Raw genomic sequence first — 23,204 nt, forward strand, 5'->3', positions numbered from 1 at the left:
CCGAGGGTTGTGGGAGTGGTGCGAGCGGCTGCCTGGTTCTTCGTTGCCGGCTGAGGCCAAACCACGACACCAACACAGGCGTTAAACATCTGTATTCCTCCTAGGCTACCTGTCCTTGCTTCTACCCTCTACAGGCTTCCTTTTTCTGTTTGCATTTAGCCAGGAGCTCCTTGTTCATCCGTGCAGGCCTCCTGGTGTTTTCCCCCCGGCTTTCTCTTTGCTGGGATGCCTCGCTCCCGAGCTTGGAGGAAGTGATCCTTGAATATTAACCAGCTTTTTTTGGGCCCCTCTTCCCTCCAAGGCTTTATCCCACGGTACTCTACCAAGCAGAACCCTGAACAGGCCAAAGTCTGGTCTCTGGAAGTCCAGGGTAGTGAGGTTGCTGTGCTCCCTCCTCGCTGCCCTGAGAAATGTGAATTCCACCATTTCATGATCACTGCAGACAGAGCTGCCCTTGAGCTTCACGTTCCCCAGCAGCACAATTTCTTTTGGAAACATCATGTTTTGTTGTTTCCATCTTAGCATTTCCATTTTGCCATTTCTTCTTTGTCTGGTTTAAATTGATTCGCCAAATTAGAATAATTCTTATGAACTAGAATTCTGAGCTTGGACCAGTTCCTCTAGTCAGTGGAGGAACCAGGAATTCAGCTATTTTCAGTTCTGTACCTGTCCTGTCTTCTTGACTAGTCTTCCTCAAAAAAGTGGAAAATTTTAAATGGCTACAGGATCAGCCCAGGCTTGTTCAAAGTCTTGAGGATTTTTACCAAACCTTTCCTTGAACCCAGGTAGTTTCAAATTGGTAACAAACATTGGCCAAGGAGTTCACAGAATCACAGAATGGTCAGGGTTGGAAGGGACCTCTGTAGATCATCTAGTCCAACCCCCGAGTTCTTCGTTTTAGGTTTCATGTGAATGTTCTGCATTGGTCACTAACCATACATACAGTGTTTCCTTATTTAAAGTTGGTGTTTTACGGGTTGAAAGCAAGTCTTGTTGAACAGAAACAGAGGAAACCTTTGAAACATGATTATTAAAGACTTATTAAATATTGTGGTGAGGGAGATAAAACAAACTTTTGAATTTACTCTGTGAGCTATACATGAGATGTAAATGCGAGGAAGGGTGATGAGCTGAGAGGGGACTATAGCTGAAGGTAAGAATAGTTTGCTCATTGGCAAGTGTTAAGTCATTCCAGGTTGATGAAAGCAAATGTCAGAAGTTTCCCATTTCCATTTAAAAACCACGTGTTTTCTGATTTGTGTGTTTTCTTTTGCTTTTTTCTCTCCTTTTGTAGGCTTATGAAATGAAACTGAGGACGTCTGTCAATCCCTCTTCAGCCTTTTTATCCACCACGCTGCATAGTTTGGATGAAGTCTTGCATGGTGGGGTACCCTGTGGATCCCTCACAGAGGTAACTTGTTTAACATATTTTACTGCAGCTACACACCTAGAAGTCAAAAGTCACAGATAGGTTGGACTGTTTTGTGTCACGTGCTTTAAACAGAAAATATACAAAAAAATTGAATGAGAATGTGTTTTTCTAATTGTGTTTTTTGGGGGGCTGTTTTTTGGGGGGCTGTTTTTGGTGTGTCCCGTCCGTCCCCCCCCAGCATGTCAGGTAAATAAGAAAATGAAGGAATTAAATAAATAAATCAATCTGGTGATCCTGTTTTCTTTTTAAAAAAGTGAAAATTTTCCCAAGAAAATTGGGAGAATCATTGGCTTGATTTTACAGTGGGAAAGTTGCAGTGTGGTTTCGTGGTCAGAGCACACAGTACTGAATCAGGAGTCTGTCCTTTTAATAATGACTCACTCTGATTTTACCAAGTAATTAGGTTTTTATGAAGGTACAACAAGCAATTAGGACAAAAGTGTGAAGCATATAGGCATGAGAATGACTTTACAAAGCTTTTATATATAAATGTAATGAATTTATGCAGTAAGTATGTAATGCATTCTTTTTTTAAAAGAGTAATTAAGGCCTGTATTATATGCGCATATGTTGCAACGCTGCAAATTGCGTATCTATGTATAACTCTGTCACTCTCTGGCTTTTGGATGCAGTGCTACTTTTTTGCTTAGTATTTTGTTTTAAGAACAAAGGAACACTTAATCTTCTAGTACCTGGATTTCTCTGTGGCCTTGCAGAAAGTGATCACAACTTGCACAGTTTCTGTAATCTGGAAAGGATTTGTGTGGATGCTCATAGGAGTCACCGAGTAGTATAAAAATGCAAAGACGCAATCTCTGGTTTAGGAATTTGCTGAGCTACAAATGGAGACAGAGAAATGTATATATTGGAGGGAGTATCAATATATGTGTGCCCTCTTCTTCTGTTACTACCCTAGCCATCTGTTGTTGGCCCTCGGTAGAGACAGAATCCAGAGCTAGATTGGACCTTGGTTTTATGTGATGTGGCCATACTTGCTGTCTTAAAGTTCTGAATTCAGCTGTGCATTTGAAACGAGTGGAAAAATATATAATGCGCCTCATGCTCTGAATATAGACAGGTTGAAGCCATTTTTTTCCTTAAACACTTTAACAGTCCTTACCAAGTGCTTTTCTTTGTTTACTGTGGCAAGTTGCCACAGTAGAGGAGTAGAAGTGTGAAGTTAAGGAATTTTTTTTTTTTCCACATCATATAATCAAACTAAATTGGTTTTGATCTCGGATAGAAATCAGTTATGAAATCTGATAGTGACTTAAAACATATTAGCGTTTAAGCAGCACTGAGTTTGGACTATAAAAGTTTCTGCTCTAGTAGACTCTTATGTAATGAGGGTATATTACTACTTGAAGATTCTGAGTATTTATTTTTATATATGATTTACAGGAATATACACTATTCAGGTCTCCATAAAAAATGGTTAAGAACGCATCCATTAATTTACATTGATCTGTCAGAATTATTTTCTTCATATTTAGTCCTAGCTTTGTTACCAATTTACTGTAAGAAAATTGAATTGGAAGAACTTAACCTTAAGATAGTAATGCTAGTCTTTAAATTCTGGGAGAAAAGACTTGCTAAATTCTGTTTCATTGAAGGAGAAAGAACTGTTCTTAGAAGTAGCAGTGTGATATGCAGGGTCCTGAGATTGTAATTATTATTCTGCTGTTGAAGGATAGTACCTTCAGCAGGAGATGAGTTTTTGGTTCTTCAAAATATTTTTTGCAGCAAAGCAGTGGCCACACTAGGTGTTGTTTGACCTCTTTTCTTTTTGATACTGTTCATGCAGTCAGCTGATGAAATAAGGCAGCCCATGATTGAAAAGAAATGATGCTCACTTGTGGCTTTCCAGGGTTTCCATCCGGTCTGCTAACTTTTCTTCAGTGGGGATGGAGAATGGCTGTTCACATGCTGCTTAAACTTTGTTTAAACAAATGTGCTTCTTTAGTTGAAATACAGAGCCACTGCTGCAGATGTAGGAGAAAAGTAGAATAGAGATGTGTCTTTTTCTTGTGATATGCTGACTTTAGCGTGTTCTTGAGGCTGTGACTGGCTCATTAGTGGTGCCCACAACAAAGGATGTCACCCTTCCGTAGGTCAATGCAGATAACCACGTGTATTTTGCCCCCCTTTCTGTGGCTTGGCAATTTTAAGTAAAAGATGTCCAGAGTGTAAAAGTTTACATCGGGGATCCTGGAGTATTTTTTTCCTAATTAAAAAAATAAGCGAATGTGATCCTTTTGGGTTGGAAGAGATGCACAGTTAATTTGCAAGGCTGCTGATAACAATGTTGTGAATGTTTGTCTTTTTTCTTAATCCGAAGCATGGCTCTAAGTCAGCTATCAGTGCAGTCTGACAGGTTCTTCCCTGAAGACCAGATAGAATGGCTCTGGAGCACTGATAGACTTTTAAGCTTGCTGATTACTGTGTTCTTGGCATTGCTCCAGAGGGACATCTGGGAAAAGCAGTGGTTGACATGCTGGGAGTTTTACTGGAGTTTAGCTAATCTTTGACTTCTAAGATCTGTGTTGTTTTTTTTATTATTTTTTTTTATTATTATTTGAAAGGAAGTTCTGCAAGCAGTTGATATCAAAACATGGATATCAAATATAATTTTCCTGAGCTAGTATAAAATAATGCTCATCAGGAAATAAATGCAAATGCTTAATTTTCCAGAGCTATGTATTTTTTAATCCTTCTCAGTTTGGTTGATTATCACAATACTCAATTTTTATTTTTTTAATGTTTCCTTAAAACATTTATTTCTTTAGATATGAGTAAATCTGTGAAACTGTTGCTAAACTCTATATTAAGAATGGTCGTACTATACGTACATCTGTATTAATGTGTTTAAAGGTACATGGGGGGGAAATTAATATATTCAATGGTAGGCTGAACTTTTATCTGACTGTGAATTAAAAGCACTATGCCAGGAAAGATGTTGAACTTTTCTTCTGAATATTAAGGTTTTTTTTTTATTATTCTAACGTATTTTGGTTAAAAATACAGGGCCTGCTTAATGCATTTATCTTGAATAGGTGATCTCTGCAAGGGGCTGAGATGTCGAGGTCTGTACAAGACATCTAGTGGATGAGACCAGAACTACAAGCACTACGTCCTTCCACCAGTAGCCTCGTTTTGGTTGCACCCTTATGCCTGATTGACAATACTGATGCATAATCACTATTTAATCGGAAATACTGTAGAGAGAACTAGGTAGACTCCAGAAATCAGATGACTAATTTAAGAGATTAGAGGTGTCTGAGGATAAAAAAAGTGTATTGCTTTCTATTTGCCTTTTAGGTCCTAACTGTGGAAAGCAGCATGTATTAGGGGTTTTTCAGTAAATGTAAAGACGGAGAACAATTAACTATGCAGAAACTGAGTTTCTCATTTGAAGACTGTTTCTGGAGATTTTTAAAAGCATTTTTGCAAGAGTCATGAGATCTAAAGTAGTTTGAAAGCTTGGCAGCGCTGCAAGTGTTCTTCAGCATGATAGATGAAATTTTAGTAGAAAGCTATCAAGTGTCTGCTGCTGCTTTGATGCTGTACTGCAGCTTGCAAACCCTTTCAGGTCGCTTTCTTTTTGGATTCAAGTGATTTTGGAACTTAATAATTTTAATTTGCTCTTTTGCAACTTACTGGAGCATAGCTGACCAGCAGATTGTCCTTTAGTATTTTTTTTATTCGGCAGATATTCTAAGTCTGAGAGAAGTTCTCTTCAAAAGTACGCTGTGTGCAGCATTTACTTCCTGAGTGGTGTGGCTAAATCGTTGTCTTCCTGTTACCTTACCCAGCAGTGAGGGTGGTTGGAAACTTGGAATTTGAGTACACGAGCCACAGGGTTAAGACTCGTGGTGGTATCTTTTACAGCCAAAGCTGCTTGCTTTTTGAGTGCCAGAGGGATTTGATTTGTGTTACACTGTCTCAGACCATTTTTTTTTCCCCAAACGCTATTAGGTTTTAAGTTGGAAATTAAATCATAGCTGAAATTTTGTGGTCAGATGTCAGAGCTTTTGGCTAACTCCTATGAGGAAAAATTAAAGTAATGAATTTATGAATATTGAAGAGTTTAATCCCCTGGTAGCTGAAGAAGAATTAGCTCCTTGTGATTTCATCCAAACCCTACAGATGTGCCAGAGAAAATAATACATAGCTTATTGAAAAATAAAAGTATATTTTATTAGGGAGAGATAAATTAAAAACTGTTGTAGTCTTCACATTTCTATCTGGGTGGACTTGATTTTTTTATTTTTATTTTTTCATCAGAGCAAATTTAGAGTAAAACAAGCTAAGCAAACTTTTTGTAGACATTGGATTTAAATGATGTTAGAGGAATTTTAGTGTTGTTGTTTTTTTTTAAATGAAGGTTGTATTGTTCAAAAACATTTGCTGAACCCCAGTGGTAACTACAATAAAATGTGGTAGTTCTTTAAAATTATTTACTGTGGATTATTTAAAATCCCATTTTAATGCCCTTTAAAGGAATGCTGATAAAAGATGAGGTATTGTTGTCTTTGGGAATAGAAATTCTCTCTTGCTACACTAGTTTGCTTTTTTGTACTAGCTCGTACAGCAAGATTCCCTGTCTTTCTCTCATATGATGCTCTTCTCCTCAGACATTTTCACAGGATCTCTGCTGAATTAGCTCCCGCATCAGCCACTGAAATAAATGTTGGTTCCAATGCACCTCCCAGGCAAGGCTGAAACTACAAATGTTTTTATGATGTCTCCTCACAGTTGTCAAAACATTAATTTAACAACTGGATCGATGCCCTCCCCTCATTCATTTCAAGTCGTCTTTTTAACTAGAGACAGCTGGTGAGATTCCTTGGTTATCACAGCCTGAGGAATCTGTATTGCCTCTGCAATTTTTATATATGCTTTGGGTTCATATTAAAATCTGGCAGCTATTGTTGATATGATGCTTTGTAATTTAAGTACGATGGACGGAGGACAGATAATTGCATAAACGTGACTGATTCCGGATCTGTAATTCACTAAATGCAGTGTGTGCTTCTAAACATAGATCTTCTAATGCTTCTCTTGCATTAAAGCTTGAAGTAGATTGAGTGATATGGGTTGGTTTTCAGGCCTTGTTTAAAGACAAAAGTGATTAAAGGGATTTTAACCAACTGTTAACAGTAGCTAATGTGTAACTGTAGCTAATGCAGTCCCTCAGTGTTTCCCTGCAAATTTTCTGTGCTTCAAGTCATGCTGATGCTGCTTAAAATGAAACTGTAGTGATACTGTAGTATCTTGTGGTGAAAGGGTGTTTGTACTTAAAAACAAGCTATTGTGCATTTTAAGGTTTCTTTTTTAATTTAAAACAACAGCTCTGTGTGTAAACCTTGTTTTGGCGTTCTGAGGAGGTATGGTTCATTTTGCAGTTTAACTTCCCTGGAGAGGCTTACTTTTATCTTGCATTATTATTTAGTCTCTGCTAGCATTAGATTGAACCCATCACTCTGTTTTTAGTGCCTAAAGTCACTTCAAGCCCTCTTAGTATTTAAAATGTTGTCATCTCCCTTCCCAGCAGCAGTGAATGTGATGATGTATTTAAAGACACACAATAGCAGTAATGAACCTATGATTGTCTGAACACAGAGCCCAGCATTCATTTGCAAACTCTGCAAGGTCTGCAGTGGATAAAGAACAGCATGCTGCCATCTTCAGTAGAAAAATCTTGTCCTCAGAAACTGGGGATCTCATCAAACAATGTGTACTTTTGTTCCTTGTGGTTTTTCTCTTGGATCAAAATCATACTGGAACCATTTCACACAAGTTGAGTGTGCTGTTTTTGAATACTGCTTATCTGCAGTAGGCTTTCAGTAAGAACAGGTGAAAGCTTAAAATCGGCAGGCTTGTCTGTATCATTAAATGATATTCATGTTCAATATCATTAAATGATATTCATGTTAAAATATGGTAATAGGGAGTTAACACCAATGGCAAAACACATGCTGCATAGCAGAGTATGGTCTCTGGGGCATGCAGAGACTGTCTTGTATATTTGTGTGGTTCATATTGAACATTCAGTCTTCGCAGGATATAAGCTATCATCCTTGTGACTTCCAAGTGAGACCTGGTTGTAACCAAGGTGATGAGGTTCCTAAGCAGTCATTTATATCTGTGAACTCATTAGCTCTGGACTTTGTTTTCAGCTCTAAAGACAGTTGATGTCATGTGAACGTCAACTGTGAATCTTCTAATTCTGTTCTATTTTAGAAGGTAGCACAGAGAAGGAGGTGGAAGAGAACTAGGTGTGGCTTTAGGAAAGATCTTGTAAGAGGAAGGGGAGAGTAGGGGACCTCAAATATGATGGGTAACAAAGGATGTCAAAGAAATAAAGTACAAGTATAATCCTGTGTCTGAAGAACTTTTTATTCTTCAGTGGATGAGTTTGACTGCAAGGCACAGATCCACGAGTAACTGTAAGTTGCTCTTTATGGGCTGCATTCTATCTTTTTGTCGCCGTCTCCTTTGGTAACTGGAAGAGCAGAATTTGAGGAGTTCTGGCTGATGGCTCTTAGTTAAAAGTAGCATTAGGGTGAAATGAATGTGACATCTCTTGTTTATGTTACTATTCTTTTTTCTTCCAGCTAACTAGCCCACCAGGTTGTGGCAAAACTCAATTTTGTATTATGATGAGTGTTCTGGCTACGCTACCTGTCAGCATGGGAGGACTAGATGGGGCTGTTATATACATTGACACAGAGTCTGCATTCAGTGCTGAAAGGTAAGATGCAAAATTCTAAAATACCTGCTTTCAACTTCTTCAGCACCTTTTATCTTGGAGCCTTCAATTACTTTCTGAGCAATAATTAGGCATTTATAAAATAAATACCTGTGGTAGTTATTAAACATTCATCTGATATATGCGGTTATTCCATAGATGATGAAATTAATTTCAATAGAAAGATTTGCTCACCTTTCTAATTTGTATGATGTTTGCAGATCCTAATTGTGGTATGATGAAATGGATGGCGCACTCTCTAATTTATAAATGGTGTTAACAGTCCTGTACCTGAAATCTTTTCTTTGTGGTTTAGTTTGTGGAGTTAGCAGGAAGGTTTTGAGGATGTAAAGGCTCAGCATTTTGCGTGCAAAGGAAATGGAGGTTTTTCTGTGAACAGTAGGACTGATACAAACAGTTTTCCTTCAGATTTCTGTCCTATTTCTGCTGAGTGGGGCCCCCTGCTCTTACTTTGCACCTCCGATTTCCTTCTGCAGTAATCTTGCTTTTCTCCTGTATCCTTAGTGGCAGATATAGTGTGATACTCCATTACCTCTAGAACATCTCTAGTTCTTCTAATATCTTCTGCTTCGCCCCTGTCACCAAAATTGCTCAGCAATACACTTAGGGAATATTCTAATTCCTGAATGGACAGGAGACTCTATATGCTGTATCTGGTTGAGAGTTAGATGTATGCGTGTGTTGGTTTCCCCTGTTGAAATAATTTTGCAATATTTCATTAAAGGTAGCTCTAATTTACTTAGCTAACTTTTCTAAACCATGATGAATTTGTTGGTTTTGAGATGTCTATTCCTTTGTCACTGTTTTTCGGAATGTATGAGTTCAAAAGTTAAGAGTCCGGGGGAGGACAAGAAGTACAGTAGTCTCATCCTTGTTTGTGTAGAAAAATGGGCAGAAAAAGGTTCATTGAAATAATTTATATATTTCAGATCACTTAGTAGTTATAGCAATGGCCTGGATCTGGAGTATCAAAGCAAATGTATTTGCATTGTTTAATCATTTGAAGGTATCATGGATGAGAAGGTGTGGTTTCTTACCCTGTTTTTGTCAAGTTAAATCCACTGAAGTTTGATTTACTTTAAACTGGAAGTGTAATATATGGAGGAATTCCTGTATTAGTACAGGCTGGGGGATGAACAGATTGAGAGCAGCCCTGACGAGAAGGACTTCGGGGTACTGGTGAATGAAAAGTTGGACATGTGCTGGCAATGTGTGCTGGCAGCCCAGAAGGCCAGCCGCATCCTGGGCTGCATCAAAAGTAGTGTGGCCAGCAGGTCGAGGGAGGTAATTCTGCCCCTCTACTCCGGTCTGGTGAGACCCCACCTGGAGTACTGCATCCAGCTCTGGGGCCCCCGACATAAGAAGGACACGGACCTGTTGGAGCGAGTCCAGAGGAGGGCCACGAAGATGATCAGAGGCTGGAGCACCTCTCTGTCTGTCCTCATAGGAGAGTTGGGGTTCAGCCTGGAGAAGAGAAGGCTCTGGGGGGACCTTATTGCAGCCTTTCAGTACTGTAAGGGGGCCTAGAGGAGAGACAAACTTTTTATCAGGGAGTGTAGTGATAGGATGAGCGGTAATGGCTCTAAACTGAAAGAGGGCAGATTTAGATGAGATATAAGGAAGCAATTCTTTACCATAAGGGTGATGAAACACTGGAACAGGTTGCCCAGAGAAGTGCCCCATCCCTGGAAACATTCAGGGCCAGGTTGGATGGGGCTTTGAGTAACCTGATCTAGTTGAAGGTGTCCCTGCTCATTGCAGGGGGGGTTGGGCTAGATGACCTTTAAAGGTCCCTTCCAACCCTAACTATTCTGTGATTCTAAAAATAGCTTCAAGATACGGCTCTGTAAAGTATGGTGCTCCCTTCTTACATACCGCTTAATTTTTATTTTGGATCACTGAAGTGTAGGTAGTAAAAAAGGGCAGGACCCAACAGGTGAGTTAAGACTTGTTGGTTAAAAGTAAATGCTAAAGAAAAGGAAAATGGGTGAATGTGAAGATGAAACTGCTGAAAGTAGACTAGGATGTAGAAAGGAAACATGGTAAAAATAACATCATTACTAAGGATGAGAATATTTATGTATTAAATCATATTTAGTATTGCTCAGTTGGAAATGATTGAAACACAATTTCAGAAGACAAGCTATATCTTATACTTTCCCTGTTGCAACCTCTAAGGAGCAGCACCAGCAGAATGAGGGAAGTGGTTATCCTCTTGGTACCTGTTAGACTACATCTAGATCCTGTGTTCAGTTTTGGTCTCTCAGTTTGAGAAAGACGTGACAAACTGCAGGGAGGTCAGCTGGGGACTACCAAGATGGTTGGGGGCTGGTGCACTTTGTGGAGAGACTGAGGGCTTGCTCAGACTAGAAGAGAGAAGGCTTTGGGGGGATCTAACAGCAGCCTTCCCCTACCAATGAAGAGGCCATTCAGAAGATGGCACAGTGGTGTATGGGAGGGAGACAGCAGGCATACGCTGAAATGCATTTCTGTATTGAAATATGGAGAAGCTTTTTCAGTGTAAGGACTTTCAGGAATTGGCAAGGTTGCTCAGAGAGGTTGTGCTACCTCCATCCTTGGATGCTTTCAAAATATGACTAGGTAAAGCCTTGAGTAACTTGTTCTGACTTCATAGCTGACACTACTTTGAACATGAAGTTGGTCTGGAGATCTCCTGAGTTCTCTTTCTAAACTCAATTTTCTTATGATTCTATAATCATGTATTGTTAATAGATCACACTTAGAAGTTTGTAAAAGTAGTTGTAGCAGAAGTTTGTAGTAGAAGTTTGTTTTTGTTGTTCCAAACACTTCTAATAAGAGAGCAAATATTCATTTAATAGCAGCTTATTTTAGAGGGGTTAGTGGAGACATTTATCTTGCACTATTTTTGTTTAAAACTCAAAAGTCTGTATCAGAAAGCCTGGGAAGAGTGTTTGCAACCCTGCTACATTTTAGGGCTGACGGTTGCAAAGTTGTAGCTGTCATACTGGCTGTAATGCCGTGCTGCTTCTAGAAGGATACTGCATAAAGCTTGCTAATTTTATTTCTTTTGCTAAAAGGCACTTCTCTCTTGTCATTCTGCCTGGCAGGTTTCAGGGCAGGGAGCTTTTTGCTTCCACAAACTTTCATAGTCTTATTACTTACTCTAACATGACAGTTCAGTTCAACCTAATAGCAATGCTGAGAAAAGTGGTCAGAATTGAGGCTGGTCTTCTAAGATATGCCACTGTTTTCTGTAATTTATATATTTTCCTGTCATGTAAGAGAAAGCCGTAATAGTGCAGATGGTGTCTGTCATTCAGCTTTGTCAGAACACGGACACTAGGACAAGTAGATGGAAAGGCCATAGTAAGTCTGGAAATCAAGATTGTTGTCATCAGTTTTGTAGCAATTCAATTCAGCTCTCGCCAGATATTAACTGAAAACATACCAGACATTTGGAAAGTCTGAAAATAATTTGTTTGGCTTGCTTTTCTCTTTAGCCATACTTATCGCTTGTGAAAAACACTGGGTAGAAATTTCTGTGAACCAAAGCTGAGAACAAACAGGGATTTTCCACCCCATGGGCTCCTGCCCTGATTGCAGAGAACATGTTTTCTGCAGTTTTTGGTCTCATCATGGCAAACAGGATTTAGATCTTAAAGATCTTTGAACCTGCATGGAACTCTGTGAATAGTACTGCGATCTCAGCAAGATTTTGGTGTGTCATTTTAAGTCAGTCTGTGTAACGATGTTCTTTGTGATCTATGCCCACTAGGAAGTGTACTGAAATCTCATTTTGTTCAGACCATTGAATAACAGATTACTGTTGCCAAAATGGTCTGCATGATTAATTATACAAATGCAAGGACAAGATTCTATCCCTGGAAGTTCTACAGGACAAGTTTAGATGTAATAAGTGGTATCTAATGAATGAGCTTCAGGCTATTGCAATGAAATTACTTGCTCAGGATAGGTATATTAACATTCAAACTTAGTGCTTCTATTTTTAAACCAAAGAAAAGTGATTTAAAAGAATTTTTCTAAAATAGCATTAACGTTTTGGGTTTTAATGAAAAAGGCCTAAATAAAAAGCATGAAGATAATGATTAAGTTGTGCCCACAGGTGTCATCCACTAGATGCCACTCTTCTCAAGCTGTAAGGGGTGGGATATGTCTGCTTAAAATACAATTAAGTATTTTCTGTTGTTAAAAACCAAAATCTTCATAGTGTAAAAAAATATGCTCAGACTGTAACTATGAGTTTCTAAGCTAAATTTTTGGATCATTTGTTTAAGGACCTAGATAAAATCACCTTGTATTCAGAGGGGTAGAACTTAGTTCCATTGACTTCTGAAGAGTCTATGATTTTATGTATAAAATCTCATTTAACTGAAGATGTTGGCCTGTCATCAGTAAATTGTTTAGTTTTACGTCTGTGCGTGAGGTTTCTTCAAAGCATAGTTTCTGAATATAAAAGTATTTTGACAACAAATAGTAAATACCCAACTTCCTCTGACTTCTTTTGGTGTTATCACCAGTTATCTGATACGCTTCCTTAGTCTACTTTGATAATAAACAGTGGTATGCTTAACAATTGTAATTCAAAGTTTTGAAGGGTCATGAATTTGCTAATAAGGTAATGGAGAACGTTTAATCATGGAATCCCACATTCAGTTCTATCAGTGAAGCAGCCACTTAAACTGTTTAGTCATTTCATTATTTCAGCCATGCCAGTTGTACCTGTGCTATCCGAATGGATGGATGTTCAGTTGTAGCTGCCTGGCAGCTGGAGCCTCAGTCACCTTGTGACACAATGCTAATTTTTTTTTTCTCTCTGTGTTCTAAAAAGTATATTTTCTTAAGCTTTTATAAGCCCTTTTTACAAAGAGGTAATGAAAATAATATTTAGATACAATAACTAAAATAGGACAATGCTTTGCCGTTGAATGGAACCTCTTGTACAAATCTCAAAGAATTTTGCATTCAGTAACTGTAAAGTTTGCAGTTTCCTTCTATAGCAAATACGCTGTTTCTTTGCGTACAGACAAATTATGTCTTTCCCTAGTGTACGACTGACTCTAGCATCACTGGGAAGAGAACCTAACTGTTCTGGCTTCCAGTATTTCAGTCTGACTGCTAAAGTATGCGTCTCCTTTGAAAAGGATTTCCATTATTACTTGGTATCTGCTTATCATTCAGAGGTTTGCTTTCTGAATACTTGATGCCTTATTATCCCACACTATTCCTTTTTCAGTGTTATGCCTTCTGGTTTTTTGATAGGTTGATTGAGATAGCAGGAAACAGATTCCCTACTTATTTTGACTCCGATGAAAAGCTGTTCTGCATGACCCGTAGCATTCACCTGTATCGAGAGCTGACCTGTGGCAGTGTACTAAAGAGGTATTCTTTTCCAGAGTTAAAGAAAAAAAGACCATTTTGACTGGACTGTCTATAACAATAATTTTTTTTATATCAAAGTTTTATGAAGAGTAATTCATTTATCTGAGGCCTTTTCATGTTGATAACAGCATGACTTTCAAAAAAGTAAAATTGCTACAGAAAGTCTGACATTGTTCTTCTCATCTTATAGTGTGTGACTAATCCACCTGATGTTTTCTAATTCCTGATAGACAATTTCTATATGATCTGATCCTTGTAAGCCTTTAAAGGGCTTCATGTGACAGGTCTTATGTTCATGTGACAGGTCTTATCTTGTCTTGGATTGTGGAGAGACCATAGTATAAGATTTACTTTTTCCCTGAAAGGAGTTTGCTCCTCCAAAGCACAATTTACTTCCAGGAAGACTGGGACCCCTCCAGCACCGGGAAGGAGGAATCGTTTCGCAGTCATCAGCCTGAATGCTGTTCTTGGCAGTGTTGTATTGTCATGTTGTTAAGTTAATTTGTGGCCACATTTTGCAATGAAAATGAACTAAGTTATATTTTAACACAATCTTGTGTATTTTACGTTAGTGGGAGAATTATTGTAAGAATATTTTCTTCTTCTAGTGCAGCTTTATTGAAGGACAGCTAGTAGTGTATTATCAATGGATTAGGTTTGGCCTGCTGTCTTTGGAGGTACATGGAAATGGATTTGACCTTCTGCATGTATGGACACAAACAATTCTGGTGTTGGCAGTGCGATGCTCCTACTGTGAGGAAAAAAAGCACAGTTTCAGTGTCCGCTTAACTTGCTGTCTGCCATTCAGGGGTTGTACAACATAGTGTTGCTAACAAGAGGTTCTTCCAAACTTCTCTTTTGGAGGGGTCCTGCCTTGGGTTATGTGGTCTCCTGGAGTCTAAGATTCCTTTCCAAATCTCTTCAACACATGCAGATGTTAGTGGAGGTGGTGTGTGAGGGGGGGGAAAAAGAGGGGTTGTCTTCCAGCTGATTAAAGTAAACCTTTTATTTAAACAATTTCAGGGTTACAAAATGGTTCTATTGTGTAAATAATGTTATCCATGACTGGGGTTTTTGGTTGTTTTTTCTTTTTTAGGATTATGTCTTTGGAAGAAGAAATTATTTCAAAGAAAGTTAAACTCATAATAATTGACTCTGTTGCTTCAGTTGTCAGAAAGGAGTTTGACACAAAACTCCAAGGCAACCTGGCAGAGAGAAGTAACTTTTTGGCTAGAGGAGCATCGATGTTGAAGTATTTGGCAGAGGAGTTCTCAATACCAGTAAGTTTTTCCTCCTTTCTTAAATTTTTGCCTTACAGTATCAAGTAATAAAATCTGAGAAGAATGAAAATGACAGGAAGATGAAAACCAGAAAAAGCTTCTAGCAGGAATCTTCAAGCAGGTACCAGCTGGAAAACAGTTGGGAAATGGGGGAAATAGTAACTGTTCTGCTTGGTATATTCTGTTGGGTTTTTAATTTTTTATTTATTTAGTAGTTCAAATAAGGGTTTACAAGATTCTCAGCTGTGTTTCAGTGCTTTTTTTCTATTTTTTTCTGAAATCTCGAATTTTATTTTGCTGCCCCTAAATATTGCTTACCCTGATGGTTCCCTTCTAATGCAATGCTTACTCTACCTAGTGCATAGTCTGACTAGGTGAAGATCTTTTCTGGCTGTCCCTTCTACTTAAGTTGCTGGAATCTCAAAAGGCCTTATACTCTGGAGCAGCATAAATTCCTTTTGTGACTGATACTGTATACTAATTAATGCAGAAAGGAAGGTAACAGCTCAGCAAATCCTTGTCTGTAGACTTGCCTGTAAAATACAAAGGAAGACATGGACAATCAGTGCAGGAACTGGGTGGACCTGATTGAAAAATGCTTTAGAAGATGTAAGCTGCATAAATGCGTGTGTGCGTTCCTTCATTATATGATCCACTGAGGATCATATCAACTTAGAAGATGTCATTGAGACTCAATTCTTGGAATTATTTCCAAGTATGGGTAGCCTACTCATCACTCCAGTGTCAGAGAAAACTGTGGCAAGAACTTGCATAAGACTGGTGGGGCCTGTTCCCTCTGATGCTCCTGAGGTCACATACCAGAATCATACCAGAAATATACACGTCAGAGGTCTGGAACTGGCTGACTTAAGAGGAATAGATTTCCTTCTGCAGTGTAATTTCTAAAGGCTTTTGATGAAGAAGATTAAACCCTGTATAAAGTGCCTTTAAAGTTCAGGTACAAAAGATAGCGTCCTAGTTAGTGCACTCAATAACGTTTATAGTGCTTTTAAAAGCCAGGGAAGAATTGTAAGTATGTATGCTCTCATATTTTGGGAAAATATTATACAACACTTTGAAAAAGGGAAGAAGTTTTATGGGAAGATACTATTTCTCTCTATTTCTCTCTTTTCTTCTCCTTTAGACACCCCCTGCTCCCCCCTCCACCTTCATTAAAATGGGGAAGCTGGGCTGGATTGGAGCCTCTGACAATTCAGGCTGCTGCCCTGATTACAGTCAGAGGGACAGTGTTGATACTCAGAAAAATCTTAGAGTTGGACAATATGAAGTAGCCCAAGATTGCGATCTTATTCATCCTATGTAGGAAGAAAATAAAGCTCGAAGTTTAAAGGTTTTCTTTACGTTAATGCTTTTAGGCATTTGCGGTGCCTGGTGTGCTGGTGCTCTCCTTGTTTCTCACTGTGAATGCTTCGGTGAGGAGTTCTGGAATTTTGGGCAGGAACTTGTGCCCTGGTCACAGCTCTGTCTTTTTGAATTGGTCTATGAGATATCTTACCTTTTGAATAAAATCTTTAGAGATGCGTGTAATTATATGTAAATACACAGATTGAAAGCTTGTATATTTTTAAAGTACCTATTGATTAGGTTTATCAATTTACTCACTGGAAATCCAACTATACTTTCATTTAACATGCAGTCCTTGTGAGTTGGTTCTGGAGTATTTTAAAGACTTGTTAAATTTTATGTTACAAAATAAACTGTAGTAACTCGTATTAGTTAAGAATTGTAGGAATGTCTTGGCTAGAGATTTGGGTCCTTGCAAGCACAGATCCCTAGGCAGGGCTCTGTATGAGTAACATGCAAAATCCAACAGCAGAGTGTGTTACGCATCCGCGAGCGTTGGAGCATACTAGAGATAAGTCTGCTGTCGCATACGTTGCATTAACCTCTGCTACTTGAGGTTACAGAGTATCCGAGGTTCTAATTATAAATAACTGTGTTGGAATTACTTCAGATGTTTTTACTTACCTAGAAAATCATAAATATAAATTTGGGATTAAACGAACGTTAGTAAGGTTGCAAAGTGATTTAGATCACTAATAAATTGGGCGCATGAAACAATATGCAACACTTACTTCACGGCAGAATAAGTGCAACTAAACACTGAGTTGAGCAACAAGTAGGGGGACTCAGTCTGAGACTCTGAAAAAAATTGGAGTCGATGACTGATAGGAGTTGAAGTCAGTCTTTTTGGCTGTAGCTAAAAGTCCTGGTGAAAAAACTGAGCAGTTGAGCAAGGGAATCAGAAAGAAAGAGGTTGTGTATTATCTAGTTAGCTGTAACTGTTACTGGAGCAGTACATCTGGTGTTAACAGTGAAGGGAGGATGGTGAAAAATCTGCTTCCAGAGAATAGCCTTGAAAATGACTGGGAGAGTAATTAAGATGTAAAGTGCTTACTGTGTTTAGCTTAGCTAAGGAAATGTTAAGGATTTCTTCATTAGTCAATATGTACCTACTTGAGGAAGAGGTATTTGATAAAAGTAACCTCTTCAGCTGACAAAGGTACACCACAGTTCTGTGGTTGGAGGCTGAATTAAGCAAGTTCAGACTTCAAATAAGGGGTGTGTTCTCACTGGACTAAATAGTCATTGGAATGCATTACTAAACATAAACAGCTGCTTGTCATAGAGTATTTTTAAACGGGCTTTTCCCCCCATTTCCTAAAAAGGAAATGGGTTCAAATAGGTTTAAATCTGGGGAAACCCTGTACTGCCATGTTATGCTGGAGTTCAAATGAGTTTAACGCAGTTCTTTCTGTTGGTGTGTTAAACTCTCTAGCTGCTTATAATTGTGCGTTCGTGGTGTCAGGATATCGAGTTGGATTTGCGAAAGTGACTAGCATTCATAGCTTTTGCCAAACTTAAAGGGAGCTGTTTCAAAACAGAGTAGCTCTACATGGTATGAAGTGCTCGGCGAAAAAAGCTGACCTTAACTGCTTCAAAACTGATGGTCATTTTTCAGTAACCTCTCTGCAACTCGATTTCAGTTTGTAAAATGGGGATAACAGAGCTGTTAGTTGTGAGGATGCTGTGAGGATAGGGTCATTACTGTTCAGAAAGTACTCGTACTGTGTCCCTGAACAATGTATAGATGCTCATTGGAAAGTAACACTTGCCATCCTCAGTGTAAAATTTAAATAATGGGTAGTAAATGAAACCTTAATCCATCTTTTGATATAAGAAAAAGCCACTTCGTAGCCACTGAAAGAAGCAAGCGGAAGTGTGTGATTGTAAATTTTTGCTTAACTTAATGGTTTTTGAATTATTTTTTTTCTGAAGTACAAAGAAACACAAAGCTCTTTTTTTTTTTTTTTTTTCTAATGTATGGATGTTAGTAAAACATGTTGTTTCTCAAAGTGAAATACAATGCCTGATTTCCTTTTTTTGATCCCTTCTTCCACCTAACTTAGCAGTAAGCCCGGTTTCATCCTAGACTCTTTAAATGATTCCAGGGCAAGGGGCAGCACAAGGTTTGGTTCTCTTCTGGGCTATTGACAGGCTACCTGCCAGCCATACTGATGAATGAACAGTCACTGAAGCATTTTCCTCCATGGGGCACTATGTAGCAGTGTCCCTTTGTCCCCTTCCCTGCACATAGCTGTGACCAAAACCTGCTTTTTTTTTCCTGCCAGGTTTGGTTGAAACTAGCCTGTCAGATTAAAAGCAACTGCTAGAAACTGAGAAGGACAGTTTGAATATAAATCAAACAACAAGACCTTGATTTTTGAAATGCAGTGAATATGTAAAGCTGTATGAAAAGTTTACATTGAATTTGTCTGTTTTGGAGCATGCTGTACTTGAGAGCATTTGGATCTGAATGTTTTCTGTTACAATATGCGTTGATGAGGTCTACCAGATTACATTTTTCAGCAGCAGTAATCAGTCCTATATGTTTCCTGTCTAGTTCCTTAGCCTTAAAAAGAAGTCAAAATACACTTTGGATTTTCTTTCTTTTCTTCTTCGTATTCATAGGAAACTATTTATTATTAGTAAGTGGTATTCAGTAAAAGTAATTTAGTGTTCATCCTGATTGAGAGAAATAATGTCTCTATTTCAGTGAAGAGCTAAAACTAAAACCCAGTATGACTAGAATTGTTCTTGAGATTTAACTGTTTAGCTTATAAAAATTGTTATTTATAGAACCTGGTCTGCTAGTTGTTAGTACTTGAGAAAATGTGTGAAGCTGGCCAGACGTCTCTGTGGAAAAGCACTCTAAAAGCGGCAGTTGCAAAACCAAACTGCTTTAAGCATTCTTTTAAATGTCAAATTGAGACTGAAGATGAAACTTGCTTTGTAAATCCCTAAGGATAATCAAATTACGACACTGGCTGTCCTTTATACTTTTGTCTGAGTCGTGTTCTTAGATCTGTAAAGTGAACCTTTGTTATTTATGTTAAGCACGTTAGTTATCACTACTACCAGCAAATGTATAACAGTATCTTTCATTCCCTTTTTCAAAAATTGTTTCTTCTGAGAATATGAAATAGCTTAGGAGGAGAAACTTTCATCTCTCACTTGTGATTTATAGTGCAAATGAAAGACAAACCTTATGTAACTATTCTCTAATGCTTTTATTTGCTATGTTAAATAAGTTAACAGTAGTCAAGAAGCCTGTAATTTCTACAGGTAATATTTCTTCCCTTTAGATGCCACATGCTCCATTAAAAACCTAAAAATTCACTTTATCAGTATTGATACTATAACAGCAATTAAAGCTGTCATAGTCAATTTTCTTTTCTCACTCAGTTCTCACATTTTTTGTTTCGGTGCTTCACACTCACTTATGCATTCTGCTCTGTAAACTTTACACCCAAGATTTTAATTTGCTTTGGAAAGCCAAATGTTTAGCTAAATATATATTTGTTTTTATGTTGTATATGTTTTTTCTTCTCAAAATCAGTTTATATGTGCAGATTACTTGACACCTGCAGTGCCTTTTCTGCTGCCTTTGGTTAAATGTGTTTAATTGTATCATCTCAGCTTCCTTCAGTAAAGTGTCTCAAGATTGAAGTGCTTCTGTTGGCAGAGAGAATATTCAAGCTATTAATTTTCTTTTTCTTTATAATCAAGTACTTCCATTTGGCCTCATCCTTGGTTCTGTTTTATTCTGTTTTCACATAGATAGTTGCTTGTCAGATCCTCTACACCTTTGCTATTGCTGTTCTGATATTTGAAAATAATAGTTTATGGAGAGCTGCAAAAATTCCAAAATGGAAGATTTCTTAAGAAAAGTTGTTTAAATGCAAGTTTCCTTTGATTTGGTAATAAATATGTTTAAAGTTTTGAAAAAATGGATAGTTGGTTTGTTGTTACAGTATGTAACAACATTGTATGCTGACTTTTCTGAAACTGTGGAGATACATTAGACTTCCAGGTGAATTTGTCTGTATGTGGACTGTAAGCTGCTGAAGTGCAAAAATTCTTTTTTTTTTTTTTTGTTTTTAATACCAGTGTTACAGAAAGAGTAACTGAATTATTTTTGCCAGTTGTTTAAACCTAGAATAAGAACTTTTCTCTCCTTCCAAAACTTGGGAGAACTGGTTCCATTTTGAAGTTTTCTAAAAAGAGAAATATCTTACACGTTATACCACATTGAAACATGTGTTTCTTTAATGAGGAGCTAACCTTATCAGAAGAAAACATTTTGGAATTGAGTTACCAGAATTTTACTAGCCGTATTTAGGCCAGATGTGGTGCAAACAGTTTCTAGTGGTGAGAATTCAGTGGAAAGTATGGGTCCTTTTCTGTTGAGGTGCTCATATTTCTGTTAAGTTTCTTATTGCTCAAATTTCAAGCATACTTTGTGTTTGTGTGTGTATGCGAACTTGAATACCCTTCCAGCTGCTAATAGAAGGATCTGTATATTTCTGCATAATCATGCTGAACTGATGGCTATCTGCTTGCTGCGAAAGGTTGAGGCTTACCTAATAATGTAATTCTCCTTTCAGTGTGGGGCTGCTACTTGCTTTGTTTCTCGTTCCACCCTGCTTAACTTCCATTTGAGTAGCTGTGGTGCTTCTTTGTCATGAAGTCTGTTTCTTTCTCTAAGGAGCAGCATGAAAGTTAAAACAACTTCTGACTGCTTGCTCAGAAGACACAGAATATTGCTTCTGAACCTGCAGAATTTTATTAAGATAGTTCACCAACTTCTTGGAGAAACTGGGTTGTCCTATGAACTCAATAGGATGAAAAGATATTAGCGTCTCATGCGAATCATATTGTGAATGTTACTCACAGCAGCATAAATGTTTAGAATAATGTAGGTATTACAGAATTTACTGACTTTTTTTATTCTGTATGAATTAAAGAAACATTGAATAGCCCTAGCTTTGTTTTGAGTCATGGAAAACAGTAGTTAACTTGTTTCCTAAATCAGGAAAATTACTTCCAAAATGAACTTTCTTCTAGTAAAGAACAATTCTTGTTCTCTTTAAGATGTTTTACCCCCTCCCCCCCCACCAAAATTCAAGTTGGTGTTCATGTTCTCATTAAATTGTGAATTGAGCAGCATTAGAAAATGATGTTTGTGCTAGCTATATCAGATCTTTTGGTTTCAAACATTCTTTCTTTTGGTGCAACGAGGAATACCTAACCTTGTTCAGTGTGCTTCATTAGTTTAAGTGACGAATAGTTTGTGTAACAAACAAAACATTTTATGTTAAGATTTCCTCCCATGTTATACATAGCAGTATTTTCATCCCCAGAACTGAGTCTATAGCTTTGGTTTTTTTTAATGAAATGTTCTAGTATTACCCTTTGTTAATTAAAAACAAAAAAAGTCAGAATTTCACATATATGTTTCTAAAGTGTGGTTCGGAATGAATTTTAATTTGTGTTACTGTTTAATTAGGAAAACAAAATGGTTAATGGGGACTTCCAGACTAGAGTTCTTTCTTTGCCCTTGCTAAAGCTTCATAAACACAGTTTTTGTTCGCGGACTGTTAATGTTTCAATTATCCCTCCATTCCACAGTACTGAGCAAAAAATAGTTTTGATAAAAGGGAGTTAATCCAACTGCATTATAGTGGCAAAGTTAGATGGTTTTGTCTTCTCGTGTGGCTGTTAAAAATTATTCTCGGAAGGCACAACTTTGTTTTAGTTTAAAATGACTGGTTAAAATGAAATTATAACTATCTTCGGTAGTGCTGCCATCTGTGGACTTTTTATATGTGCCTGGAGAATATACATTTCTGCAGTTTATGGCCCAACACAGTGTTCCTTTTGGACTGTCTATGCTCATAAAATGTTTAATACTGCTGAGGAAAAGAAATGAAAAATGGTAGACCAGTGTTTCCTGTTTTCATGTGGTGGTGAAGTATAGAAAAGGAGGTAGTTTAATGTTATGTGATACTGGAATTCAGTTTTCTGTTTCTTTTAAAGTATTCCCTCCATTGCTTTTTCCATTTTATAGTGCAAGTGACTTTGCCAAAAGCTATCATTCTGTACAATTGCGTATATGAAATTATGTAGAAGGAAGGCACCAGCATTAACGTATAGGAGAGGGAGTTGAGAGGAATGAGATTTTTATTACCAGATTTGTTTTTGATCTGCTATACGATGGTGGACAATGCTTGCTATAAAGGAAGGCAGACACTTTCCCTGATATCTGCCTTGACTTGAATTTCTGAAAGACTTAATCCAAAACAAATAAGCAATTTCTTGCGTCTTCTGCAATGAGAACCTGCATTCTCATTGCACTTCTCTGGGTTCCCTTCAGCTGATTTACATCATCTTGAACGTGAGGTACCCAAAACTGAGCCAGCATTCCAGGTGAATCCCTACCAATGTTCAGGCATGGAGAAGGTTTTCTTCTCATGCCTTGCAGGACATCTTCTTGTTTATGCATCATAGTGCACCGTTTGCTTTCTTCGGAACAGCCTGATGTAATTTACCTAGCACTCATTAAAACCCTGGGTCTGCATCTGCTGGCTTTGTTACTCCGCCTTCTAATGTGTTATTTTTCCTTACTTGTCAAGATGCTTTTGAATTCTAATCTTATATTCTAGTGTACTTGCAGTCTTCTCCCTGCGTTGCTGTTTTTGCATGGAAAATTAACATTCTTTCTATTACAGATCGTTTGTGTAAGTATTGGATAGAGCCAGACTTCAAGCAGACTATACCATTTTGTTCAATAAGGGACCTTTAAACACTGGGATCTGCTGTGTGTCATTTTCCAATAAATTTTGCCTCTACCCTGAAATAGATACATCTAGGCTCTATTTCTTTTGTCTAAGTAACATACCTATATAAGATATTCTACTACTGAAATAAAAATACAGTGTGTGTGTGTGTGTTTGTTTTTCCTGCCCTGTCATGT

The 23,204-nt window shown here is 37.8% G+C and overlaps 1 protein-coding gene across 1 annotated transcript in view; it reads left to right on the forward strand.

Annotated features, from left to right (window-relative positions):
• Positions 1–23,204, forward strand: part of RAD51B (RAD51 paralog B) — a 418,545-nt gene that overhangs the window by 4,781 nt on the left and 390,560 nt on the right. Inside the window, exons 3-6 of the mRNA XM_009883484.1 lie at positions 1,295–1,411; positions 8,050–8,186; positions 13,467–13,586; positions 14,683–14,866. Of these exons, the coding sequence (XP_009881786.1) occupies positions 1,295–1,411; positions 8,050–8,186; positions 13,467–13,586; positions 14,683–14,866 (558 nt within the window). The remainder of the gene's footprint in view (positions 1–1,294; positions 1,412–8,049; positions 8,187–13,466; positions 13,587–14,682; positions 14,867–23,204) is intronic.

Source organism: Charadrius vociferus, unplaced genomic scaffold (genome assembly GCF_000708025.1).
Source record: "Charadrius vociferus isolate BGI_N301 unplaced genomic scaffold, ASM70802v2 scaffold34, whole genome shotgun sequence".
Classification (NCBI taxonomy): Eukaryota; Metazoa; Chordata; class Aves; order Charadriiformes; family Charadriidae; genus Charadrius; species Charadrius vociferus.